This window comes from Schistocerca serialis, chromosome 3 (genome assembly GCF_023864345.2).
Source record: "Schistocerca serialis cubense isolate TAMUIC-IGC-003099 chromosome 3, iqSchSeri2.2, whole genome shotgun sequence".
Taxonomy (NCBI): Eukaryota; Metazoa; Arthropoda; class Insecta; order Orthoptera; family Acrididae; genus Schistocerca; species Schistocerca serialis.
Window position 1 is genome coordinate 100473175 of NC_064640.1, and position 13931 is coordinate 100487105.

A 13931-nucleotide genomic window follows, 5' to 3' on the forward strand; every position below is an offset into this window, starting at 1 on the left:
CTTTTTGTTGTGCCAGTCTGCAACTCAACATCTCCTCTATAAAGAGAGTAGCAATGTATCCTTTTCATAATATTGTCATTATTCTGTCTGGGATTTCCCATTGTTTTATTATTATTGTTTTTATTGGCATGTGGTTACAATCCTGGTGAAAGCCCTTCAGTTCTAATGCCAGTTCAGTGCTGCTTATTTTGCTCAAACAGCTTCTCATTTTGCATTGCTAGGCTGATTAGACTCCATAAATAAGGTGTAATAGCTTTTAAAAGTCTATACTCTGTTGGAAAACCTAGATCTAATTCAAGGTAACACTATGATTAGCACTTTGTGAAATTCATACTTTAACTGCAAATTCATGGATGATAACACAATGACCATAGTCACAGGCAGACCATCTTCAAGTGCTCAGTGCATAGACAAATGGCACCTGGGCTTATATATTGTCAGAAAAGTCTATATGGTATGCAATGGAACCTCTTAGTGTACATGTGTTACTAATAAAAGGTCTAACTAGATGGTAGTATGCTTGCCACTGTTCCCTATGTGCAAAGGGCCCATACATACAAGCAATGGGCGGAGGGGTCTGCCCACCCCCAAGCTCTCAGGGAAAGGAAAAAATAAAATGTATTCAGGTGTTTTACTTTCAATAAAATGATTTAAAAGTTGATGTTATACATGTTTTTAACATGACTACAACTGAAAATTCTTATAGCTACTTACAAACAACCATTTGTCTTCCAAAATATTAAAAATACACCATACTACTGGGTCTAGCTTCCCCCCCCCCTCCCCCCCCCCCCCTCCATAGACCATCATATAGATGCCATTGCCCATGTGTAAGCAATAGAAGAAATTGCTGAATGGTCATGCATATCCATTTTCCTGTCCACTGCATACTACTGGCTCTCTTAAACACAGCCCATCACTCCCCAAATATTTGTAAGTGTATTTTGATGACTGCTCCTTGGTGATGGCTCTCAGGGTTCTATAAAGTTAATTATATCTAGTAGTATGTGCTCACTTTGGTACTATGAATTAATTCTGTCTTATTGAAAGGTGTTGAGCCGTCATGGATTACTGTGGCTCTCCAAGGCTTCCTTGCCCTGTGGGATTAATGCCACACTGAATTAATTCCTTCTTCTCTCACATCCTATTGGGGAAGAGTCTAAGTCAGTTGTCCATCACTGTATTACAGCATGAATTATATTTAATAACTAATAATTATAACAATAATTTGGATGCAATGCTTTGTAATTTTATTTTCAAAATCTGAAAAATATGTACATGTTTGCACACAACTTCTTTAAATTGTGACATGTGCCAGTTGTCTGAACAAGTTACAAAATTGTGATATATAAAGTTATGTGGAAATATGTTCTTCTTAGGTGGTAAGAATTGAATCATATGCTTTCTCATGTTGAACAAAACTCAAACATTTCCACTTGCATTTATGCTCTACAAGCTACCTTACAGTGTGTGGGGAGGATACTTTGTATGCCACTGTCACTTCTATTCTTTTGTGTTCCAGTAATGAATTCAGTGTAAGAAGAATAAGTGTTGGCAAACCACCATGTGAGCAGGAATATCTCACTATTATCTTGATGGTTTTTTCATTATATGTATGTGGGAGGAAGCAATATATTTATTGACTCTTCAAGGAGGATATGCTCTCAGAATTTTAATGGTAACCCATACCATGATGCACAATGTCTCTCTTGTAGAGTCTTCTATTCATGTTAGATGAATATCTCCATGATACTTTTACACATTTCAAATAAACTTGTGATGACTGCTCTTCTTTACATCTTCTCTGTTTCCTCTATCAATCCTCCCTGATCAGAGTACCATACTGAGAAAAAATACTTAAGTATTACTCAAGTATTAGTTGATTGACAGTTTTGTAAGCTGCCTCTATCATGGATGGTCTACACTTCTTCAGTCTGGCATCTACTTTTGCCATGTTAGTTTTATGTGATCATTCCACTTCAAATAGCTCTATACTGATATTTCATAGATGTGATTGTTTGGCAATCATTTATTCAAACAATAGTGGGTCTTTCAGTCTATTTATGCACAATTCATTATATTTGTTTCTGTTGAGGGTCAACTGTCAATCCTTTCATGAAGCATGGATCCTATGCAGGCCTTCCTGTATTTTACTACAATTTTCAAGCATCACATCTTCTCTAAATACAACAGCACCATCAACAAACAACCTCAGGGAGCCTCCTGTGTTATCTATTATGTTATTTGTTTATACTGTGAGCAGCAATCATCCTATAACATTCCTTTTCTTGTTCACGCAAAGCTACTTTTATATTTGAAGCACATAGTACTCATTTGTAAATGATTGCGCTGTGCAGTAAAACTGTGGAGCTCCTTTAATATCAGGTAACATAAAATTCTTCACGCAAGTCCATTCTACTTTCTGAATACTACAGCCTATGTGACTGTCTTTCTATTTTGTCCTGCAAGTACAATATAAGTCATCCCAGAACACTGCCCTCATTCCCATATTTACCTAATTTGTAGTTGGTTAAGTCATTATAGAGTTGAAGACCTACATAAGTTCACAGGAGATACTTTGCAACATTTCTCCTCTGATATACTAGTTTGCTTACCTTCTCAACAAAGTTGTTCACTCGATGCACAACTCTTTCTCCTTGTTGGAATCCAAACTGCATACCAAGGACAACATCATATTTTACAATAAAGTTTTAAAACTGTATTATAGCTACTTTCCTTGTGATCTTAAATAGAACTGGAAGAATAGAAATAGGGCAATAGTTTGCCAACAATGGTTGATCTGTGATTTAATTTCTAAATATTTCATCATGTAGGGAAAGCATCCCTGTTCAAAAGACCGATTAAGTGAATCAGTGGTGTTGCTGCTATATGATACATTGCTTTACTTACCTTAGTAGGTATCCCAATTCATTTAGCAGAATTTTGTATTTTTATGACAGTATAACATTTTCCACCTTCTTTATTGCTACTTTTTTAAACTGTGCAAGGTACTCAGTTTGTTGGCCAATTGCAAGGTGTAAATCCTTTTCATAGTGGGCTCCATAGCCATATATTTTTGAATTAAAGGTGATATTTCTGCATGTTACCTGTGATATTTATTAAGACCTCTTCCTACTTGTACAACTAGTTTCAGGTTAAAACGCAATTTCCAGGTGTTATATCTACAGCAAGGTGCCATAGATACGAAAATTTGATGGTGAACTTATATGACATGCTACCTTTGTGATAGTTTACAGATAGTCAGCAGAAAACAACTATCTTGTGTGGTTTGAAACCAAAGAAGACAGTTACATTAATATGTACCTCACTCTGTATTCTGTACATCATTTTTGTGCACTTGATTACAAAACAAAGTTTTCAGATGTGAATCTTCAAGTTTTCCTTGTGTATGAATACTTCATTATGTTTTGTGATTGCAGCCAGTCCTTGTTCAGTATCACACATTGTATTTCCTCTGAGCACCTGCCAAACAACTTCAGATGAACCATCAAACACTGACATCAGCTACTCATATCCGACAATTCACTATATATAAATTTATAGACTATGAAAATCTCTGGCAGAATTTAAATAATCTAAGAGTAAAGGAGACCACTCGCTGAATAGCAGGAGCTTTGAGCTGTTGATGGGTACATACAAAAGATAATGAAAATTTTGCTAGCCGAAGAAATCCTTCAACAAGGTAGAATACAAATGAAAAAGACACATATGTACATATACCAGTGCTCCTACACTGTCCAGGCTTAAACCTCAGTTCCAGGATGACAGATACACTGGCTAGGAATGCGGGAGGGAGGGGTGGTAGATGCATGGGTAGACATGTGATATATGGGTACTGGAATCAGTGAGGTGCTACATGTGATGAGGATTATATGGAGGCTTGGACTGGAAGGGCGTGACATAGCAGAGGAAGGGGGACTGTTGGGTAGAGAGTGTGGAGACAATGGGTTAGCAGAGACTGAGGTGAGGAACATTACGGGAACAAAAGGTGTGTTGCAAGAATAATGCCCATCTGTGTATTTCATAAAAGCTGGTGCTGGAGGGAAGGATCCAGATGGCACAGGCTGTGTAGCAACCATTGAACTCAAGCGTGTTGTGCTCAACAGTATGTTGAGCAACTACGTGATCAGCATTGTTCTTGGCCACATTTTGGCAGCAGAATTCAATGTGTTGGATGACTGGTCGATTCTAATGCTAACATAAAATGTTGTGCTGTAATTGCATCAGAGTTGATATATTACATAGCTGCTTTCACAGGTGGCCCTGGTTCTGGTGGGATAGGATAAAACTGTGACAGAACTGGAATAGGAAGTGCTGTTGATCTGAAGTTCCAGCAGAAAAATAAACCTCGTAATCATCAAATCTTCTATTTGGTTTGGGCTGCCTTTGTGATCTTCTGATATTTTTCACTTTATCTTCTTGTATAAAACATTTTTTATCATCAGTTTCTTTCTCTGATGTGACTGCTTCTTTGGAGACATCATGTAAGTCCTCTCTTAATACAGTATCAGACTCCTCATTTTCTTCATCATCCCCCACTGAGGTGGTGATTTCTTCACAATTCTTTATTTCAGTTTCTGCATCACTTGCCTTTTCCGTAATAGTAGCATCTCGGCTTATCACAATACCATTTTCTTCAGGGTCATAGAGTCTGTAGCCTTTTGTAGTATTGCTGTATCCCACTGATATCGTTTCATTTGCCTTTTTATCCCATTTTGACCTCTTGACTTTGGGAATATGCATCATGACCTATTCTGAGAGAACCAATGTTGGGTTTCTTGCCAGTCCATAGTTCATAGGGTGTTTTATTCCCTAAACTTGAACTCACTGACCTGTTTCACAAGTATACTGCACTATCAACTGCTTCAGTCCAAAATCTTTTTTCAAGTTTGCCATCAAATAGTAAACATCTTGCCTTTTCTACAACAGTTCTATTTAACCTTTCTGCCAAACCATTTTGTTCTGGTGCATAGCTGTTGGATAACTGATGTATAATAGCATGTTTATTTCAGAAAACTGTCAAAATCCACACAAGAGAATTCTTTTCCATTATTTGTTGTTACTGTTTTGATTTTCCTTTCTTGCTGATTCTCCACAATTTTCTGAAATTCTTGAAATTTTTCTGAAGTCTCATTCTTTGGCTTCAGAAAATACACAAATCCCATTATGGTGTAATCATCTTCCAAAATGACAAAAATACTTTGCACCACCTAATGACATAACCTCCATTGGTCCACACAGGTCTGCGTGTACTACTTCAAGTAGTCTAGACGCTCTAGTGCCTCCAAGTGGAAAAGGCTGTCTGTTTGCCTTCATTGCATACTACTCAGATTTGCTTGCTAATGTTGATGCTGATGTCTTCACATACCATTCCTTCTACAGCACAATTTTTCATTTTAATAAGATCCTTTGCATTTAGGTGACCTAATCTTCTATGCCAAACAGATGCTGTGATCATTCGCAAAAAATCACTTCTTCTGTCAACGTTCAGCTTGCACTACACACCATTAATCAGATCTGCAGTTGCCGGCCGGAGTGGCTGTGCGGTTCTCGGCGCTACAGTCTGGAGCCGACCGACCGCTATGGTCGCAGTTCTAATCCTGTCTTGGGCATGGATGTGTGTGATTTCCTTAGGTTAGTTACGTTTAATTAGTTCTAAGTTCTAGGCGACTGATGACCTCAGAAGTTAAGTCGCATAGTGCTGAGAGCCATTTGAAAAGATCTGCAGTTGCAACTAGTTCCTTATGCTTGTTATAAATATTGCACTGATCACTATTAAATTTAACAAAATTTCCTTGTTCAATCAACCTGCTTACAGAGAGCAAATTTGTAGTTAGTTCTGGAGCACGCATAACATTTATTACAGTAATATCAAAAAAGGTCTTTCTGACCACTGTTGTTAAATCAACTTCACCAGAGCAGAACACTGGGATTTCTGTCTGACTTGCAGCTGTCATCTTTTGACTGTTAACATCATTCACTTTGTTTTTTATCCATTCTTCATTTGCTGTGAGATGCACACTAGCACCTGAATCAACATACCAGTCACTTCTGTCAAAAGAGCCACTTATAAATACTGCACTGAAAACATTTGGGGTTTTGTTTTGTCTTTAATCATTTTCACTGTTAGGGCACTTACTTTTAAAATGTCCTGGTTTCTTGCATTTATAGCAAAAAATGTCCTTCCTGTTTTGGTTTTCCACTGTATTTCTATTTCTGTGATAAAACTTTGGTTTACTTTGCCAACTTTTGGCACTAAAAGCACTATCAGTCATGGTGACCTCTTCTTCCATGTCATGAAGCTTACTTTCGATTGTGTACATTGTGATTGGAATTCCTGAGTGCTCAATTGCCATTATCATGGAAGAATATTTTTCTTGCAATCCTGCTAGCAATAACGAACCAAGCCATTCATCATTAATAGCAAAACCTGTTCCACATAATTTCTGGCCATTATCTACTATGTGGTTCACATAGCTCATCATTGAATCACATTTTTCTAGACGTGTTGATATCAGTGTTCTCAATAAATTTATTCTTCCTGCAAAACCAGAGTCATCAAACATTGATTTCAATTTCTTCCACAAGTCCACTGTCATTTTTGCTTCTCTTTCGTGCACATTTAAAGATGGACCAATCGTAAGAATTATCTTCACTTTGGCCTTTGAATCTTCTGATGAAACTACTTCTGAGACATACTTTACTAATCCTTCAAGACCAAGCACAGTGTCAATAGTGAATGCCTGATCTCCATAGTTCCCATGTCCTTTTGGCTTTGGCACATTAATTAGATAATCTGTCACCATATTTGTCGACTCGAACAATTCTTCTTTGTGAACAACAGCACACTGGACTTTGAATCATGACATGTGGGTTTTAAACAGTGATTCCTAATACTTTTAATGATTGGTTATCTGCGTATCTCGGCCCACAACCTGTTGAGGTTCTGTGGATATTGAGAACATGATAAACTTGTGCACATAATATAATTTATTGTAATGGTTCACATTGGTACACTTCACTACATGTTAGCTTACACATACACAAGTAAACAAACTGATAACAACTGGGAACAGCATGTAGGGACAAAGTTGTAAAACACAGTCAAAGATACATATACATAGTTAACCACATATCGATATCATTTAAATAGGTTTGACCAGCTTAACAGGAGCTATACTTGCAACACGTTATTCTCTCCCATAATCCTCCTGGCCTCAGTCTCCTCTAACTCACTGTCCCCATGCCCTATGCCCAACAATTACCCTTTCCATTGCCCTGTCACTCCCATCTTCATCTTGCATTGTGCCTCATTGTCTGTGGTGCCCGTGTATCACAAGCCTAGCCCATGCACCTGCCACCCTGTGCGGATGGATATGTGTGTGTGTGGGAGTGTATATCTGTCCCTTTTCCCCCCAAGGTAAGTCTTTCCACTCCCGGGATTGGAATGACTCCTTACCCTCTCCCTTAAAACCCACATCTTTTCGTCTTTCCCTCTCCTTCCCTCTTTCCTGATGAAGCAACCGTGGGTTGCGAAAGCTTGAAATTTGTGTGTGTGTTTGTGTTTGTTATTGTTTCTATCAACGTACCAACGCTTTCGTTTGGTAAGTTACAGAATCTTTGTTTTTAGATGTGTGTGTGTGTGTGTGTGTGTGTGTGTGTGTGTATGTGTGTGTCTTGTGTCAAAAGATTTCTTCCAAAAGTTAGCAAGTTTTCATTCTCTTTTGTGTGAGCCTGTCGATGACCCAACACTTCTCCTACTTGGTGAGTAGTCTCCTTTACTCCTAAATTATATATGCATTTGCTCTCAGTGAAGGCAACACAACACACTGAGGGTCAAGGTGCATAGCAACCCACTGGACTAATGAGGTTCACACTTCCACTGTCAAGGGTGAAGCTCATTGATAGTATTTTCAACCACGCAATTATGTTCTTGATGCATGTGCAAAATGCATATAGTATCCTAATAAACTGTGCAGTTCAGATGTATAAGTTACTCCTTATTCAATTTTAATGAGAGGTATGAAATTAATGCTTTGAATATAGTAACAGTTATTTTTTTAATATATTGTTTTTGTAGGTTTAACAAAGGAGACTCTTACAGATTTTAAAGTTGAACATAAAAGTATCAGAAATGACCCACAATCCCACTGTACCCAGAAATGAAACTACTTTGTTGATATCAAGGAGCAAGACTCTTGGATTTACAGTATAGTAGACAAAAAAGTTACAAACTTCTGCAAAGCACCACTCAGTAATACGATCAACAGGTAATCTGTATGCATCTGCCAAACTTCAGTTTATGTTAAGCTGACCCAGAAATGAAGTGCTTGTTCTCAGTGGATGCTGCTATTTTTTTCTTCTAGATAATTTGCTACACCAGCATGTTCTGTTCTGTTTTAAACCCCTAAATTACCAACAGTTTAAATGGAATGCTGAATCCGTTTAATAAGACTTATCAATATACATATTGAGGCAACATTATTTTTCTCTTGTACCCTATAATAGCTGGACCTGACACTATTTATTTATTTATGTCATCCATTTATTTTAGTTTTGCCACTTTCATGAGTGAAAAAGACTAAAGATTAGTGTGGTATGAAAGGAGACTGGGGAACATTCTTTGATAACAAGCCTTAGGCGTTGAAACAGAGTATAATAGTATAAGTATAGGGATAGTATAAGTATAGGAAGCTATGCTGGAAAATGGTGCTATTATATAATCATGTAATAATGTAAATCCTAGGAAAGAAGCTACGAATAAAAATGGGGAACACACACACACACACACACACACACACACAGAAAATCTCCTCTGTGGCCATGGTGGTATTGGCTGTTTATGAGCATTTGTTCATTTTCTTAGTTGATACATGTGTCTATACAGTTCACTTTATTCTTTTGCAGGTAAGTGGTTCCTCTTCCTCATTACTGTTTGTAATTATATAATTGAATAAAATCACTTTAATTCACAAATGAATACTTTTCTGTTATTTTCCAAAACATCAGATAAACTTGTTGGCCAAATCAATCACTTTCTTCTTGTTCCAAGGCCAGTACTTGATCATCGCGTCATTTAGTTCAGTTCACTCAAACAGCCATAACAAATGTCTGTTTGCACTGGACATTTACACTCTCAGTCAGTTGTGACAAAAATGACACTCTGACAGTTCTCTTTATGTTTCTTACTTATATTTTCCACTTAACAAACTCTTCTTTCTAATAACCATTGGAACTGAATTATTTTTGTCAACTTTGATATTTTTAATGGGAAATTATTTCATCTTTGTTGCCTGGTAACACAATGGATGACATTTAGTAAATTCATATTTTTAAGTCCTATTTAGAAAATGATTTTAACATAATCTTTCCAAGGAACAACAACACAGATAATGTTTAAACACTTTTCTAGTATGTAGAGCAATACCACTGAGGAATATAATATGTAAGCATTTATATATATATGCCTAAGTTTAAGATAATAACTTACACCCTAACAAAGAAACATATTTCAAGTTTATACTATATGCTACACTTATAGAAAATCTTGAACAAAACAATCAGTTCTATTTTTTGCAAATGTTTCATTTACTTTATTTCAATTTTCAGGAAACAAAGAGACCATCGAAAGAAATGCAGGTGACCATTGCACGACAGCTTGGCCTTGAACCGACAACAGTGGGCAACTTTTTCATGAATGCAAGGCGTAGATCAATGGACAAGTGGAAAGATGAAGAACCAAGCAAGACAACAGTAGTTCCCGTTGCACATGATGGACAGCAGCACTCCCCTGGCACAGCCATGTCTGGTCACAGTCAACCTCTGCAGCAGCAGCAGCCTGACATATTGTGACATCATGCAAGCTATCCAATGCGAGACCATCAGCACCATCATCTGGTGTTCCTGTGAAGGAATATACCAGTGTACTGAATGCTATACAGACAATATGAATAGCACCAAGTGACACTTTACCCTGGCATGTTCCAGAAAAACAGTCATTTTAAATTCATTTTGCAAAAAAGATGAATGAAGTGGCTGTAATGTTACCTGTTTGGTACAGTTTAAATGTGAGTGAATGAAATATTTTCCTTTAACTACAATAAATAAATAAATAAATAAAGAGAGAAAGAAAGAAAGAAACATTATGTGACATCTAGTGAGAAACTCTTGCTCTTATTTTGAAACTGACCATGTTTGTATGAAAAATAAATCTAATGTGAATGGTGTTGTATTGATGTCATACACACACCTTTAGTTTGAGGCTAAACTGCACACTTGGCTGTGTGGATGCACGTTCATGTGCATAGTCAGACGCATGTGCACACACACACACTGATGAAATCACAGATGCGTTTTTGTGCTTACAATTGAATGCACACAAACAAAAGTGCTTCTGTATGTGAATACTTGTGTGTGTGTGTGTGCTTATGTGTGAACATATAAACTTGCACAACGTTCATAGTTTGTGTACAACATGATTAGCAAGTATATGTACAAGTGATAAATTTAAAAGAAAATATGATCTTTTTTGGAAAGAGGATGTTACTGAGCAAACCTTGGTAAACTGACACAAAATTCAATTTCCCTTGTGCCCCTTTTGTGAAAAAAGGACATTTCTTAGAAAATAAATTAAAAGTAATACCTACAGTCTCAGGGGATTGTATAAAAATAACTCTTTTGGATAGCGAAGTGTTGGACAATGTTATTCTGATGCTGTTGAGGTGACTTGTTTTTTGTTGGCATGTGTCCAAAGTGATTTTATGCAAATACCAGTCAGTACCCTCTGAGAATCAGTATTGTGAGGGATGAATAGATATTTGCAGTTGTTGACAGGGGAGCTGCATTATTTTGTAATATTGATCAGTGTAATTTGACCAAATGACCTACCTAAATGATCTCAATTTAAAAATGATCTAGTCACATTTTACTAGTCAGTTATAAATTGTTTTGCTGTATAAATGTTCATATAAATGGCAAGTACAACTTTATATTGTATGAACTGTGTTGAACATGACGTATGTTGTGATATATTTATACATTATACATAATTTTAAGCTTTCTTGACACACAAACAGACAGAATTTACATTTTATTTAAGAAAATCAGTTAGCTCCAACTCTAAGGGGGAGCTGCTAATTATTCATGAGAATACCAATGTGCAACTAAATTATGCAACTAATTTACAGTGATATTGTTTATGTACTTTTTTCTTTGTGTCCTTTGTAGCAATAAGAGCCACAGGTTGGCATTGTGAGTGAGGACAAAGCAAAATGTAGTCAAGGTTTATCTAAATAACAGAGCAATAGCCTTTCTTGTGTGTTGCTGTTTGTCTTCAGTGTTTAGTGACCCTGCACTTTCAGAGCTCTTGTTGACAGTGTATAAAATACAGTTCCAGTCTTCTGTAGGATGTATTATTTATAATGAATTGTTTCATTACCATTCACAATATTAATTTATTTTTGTATAACTAATATTTTTACTAATGTACAGTAATTTATTTATAATTTATTAGCGGGGTAATGTGCATGTGGAATTCTTTTGCAGCAGATTTTATTCCCAACTTCAGCAGATTTTTCACCAGTGTTTGCAGAAATAGCTGAGAAATTTAGCTTTATTGCTAGGAGTGTGATTGAAAGCTTTTAACTTGACCAATACATTGTTCTACATGTCCCTGTGTTATAGACTAGTGCAAGAGTTTTCTAGTTTGTAAATATGAAGCCAGTGTCTAGCACTGGAGTACCTGTTAAATGACTCATCGCATGGATTATCCACTAACTCCAATGACCTTCTCTGAACAAAAAATAAATCTTGAAATATTTTAAGGGACTCAATCATAAATACTGAGCTGAGCTAGTAATTTCTCTATTAGATATGCACAGATTTTTACATTTTTATAGCATACTTCATTTGTAGCCAAAATATGATGTTGTTTTTTTACATTATTATAAAGCTCAATATGTACCAAAATACTTTAAAAAAGTTATTGAGTTCATAGTTTCATGTTGGAATGGCTTGTACTAAGTACAGTATGTATTGATGCCTTGTGGCACTTCACAGCAGTACAATGATTTTGTTAGTGAATTGAGTAATATTAAGAAATATCTTTTGAAAATCAGTACAGCATATAAATGCACAAACTGTACAAACGGTTCCTAAAATGGCAAGTGCTGAGAGCAGTTTAAAACACTGTCTGGTTTTGACAGCTATACACAACAGTTTCCACAGTTTCATTGTGCTCAAGTTGTAATTACTTCTGAACATATCGAAATGAAAGTGATATCATTTAAACACATACAAGTTCTTTCTTTGCTACTTAGTTATGCTATTAGCTATAAAGCTGTGACAAAACAGACTTGCGTTATGGTTCTCGCCACAAGCTATAAAGTCTGTACTGTGCAATAATAATTTCAGTTTTAGTGTGAATTATATCTTAATAACATATCATTGTGGATTTTATATGTGTCATTGCAGAATGCTTAAAATTTTCACTGGACTTCAGAGAAAGGCACTAGCTAAAATGAGTTCAAAGTAAATGGAAATTTTCTTCATTGAGATAAAAAAGTTTATTTATAGACACATACACACAGTGATTTATCCATAGTTGATTTATAGCATTCTGCAGATCACACTCTGCTCTCATAAAGTGCGTACTAAATATTATGTGACTTTAGTTTTAAAAAAAAAATGAATTTCATTTAGTGCAGCATACAGTTGTGGAATATATTAATGAGCAGCTACAAGAGCAGACTGTGTTGTAGGAAGAATGTTTTCTTCAGAAATAAAAGTTCCACTACAGTACTTAAAAAGTCATTGTACCAGAACCCAGACATTAAGCAGTTCACCTTTAAATATACACATAAAAACCAAGTAGAAAAATGTGTTAACCATAAACACTATGAGCTGGAGATGGCAACTTGTAGAAACAGACGTACAATGTATGTAAGCAGAATTATATAAATAACGGGAAAGAATTCTCCTTCAGTTATTTTGCATTTTGAAATATTATTAGTCATTAAAATGATTTGCCAAAGATTATGTTCATTACTAAGAAAATTATATCTGTTATGAAACACAATAAACACCAAAATATACCTTAGTTACAGATAATGCTATTGTGAAACTTTTTTTACTTTCAGTACAACAATTATTTTTAGAGATGAACACTATGCCACAGTATGTAACAGCTTGGAGCAGCCTCTTGCTACACTCACATTGGCCCTCACTGAGTTTCTGGAAGTAGTAACACTGAACTTCAAAGTGTGTGCTAATTTATTTGGCCTTTGCATGTAAATATAGTGGTTTGCAGTGGAAGATGACTAACACATACATAAAACATTTAGAATCTTCACATACATAAAACATTTAGAATCTTATTCAGTAGATCATATATTGGAAGAGACAGGCAATGAAGAACCTCTCAAATTTACACTTTGCAATTTGAAAATATATTCATGTTTAGACTGAGAGTATAAACAAACAGTGGTGCAAATGAAATTTGTTTCACCAACAAGATATAGAAGCTTAAAGGAGTTCAAATGTACACTTCCATGATTATACAGGTAATTTCCTTAGAAAGGCTGCATTGTATGTGGTTTTGTGGGATTATGTATAAAAATTGGTTAGAAAGTAATTATTTATGTACAGAAACTAAAATACAATTGGTTTCATGAATTCACTTATACTCATCGTGATCATGTACTATTTGGCATAATATCAAAAATGTATCCTTTATTTTTTAATGCGAGTAAATCATCAACGATAATAGACAGGATTCCTCAGATTCATATGCTCAGCTGTTAATATGATGCTTTCCTGATGTATTGCAGGAATAGCCAGATTTTTTTTATTTCTTTAACTTTTAGTTCTCAATGGGAAAACACAGGAGGTACTAAGGAAACTTTCTTCCTATT

General features: G+C 35.8%; 1 protein-coding gene across 1 annotated transcript in view; it reads left to right on the plus strand.

The window, feature by feature from the left end:
- The window catches only part of LOC126469766 (hepatocyte nuclear factor 6), a 593466-nt gene extending 580423 nt beyond the window's left edge, over nt 1-13043 (plus strand). Inside the window, exon 5 of the mRNA XM_050096989.1 lies at nt 9631-13043. Coding sequence (XP_049952946.1) covers nt 9631-9873 — 243 coding nt within the window. The 3' untranslated portion in view covers nt 9874-13043. The remainder of the gene's footprint in view (nt 1-9630) is intronic.
- The last annotated feature ends 888 nt before the right edge of the window (nt 13044-13931 follow it).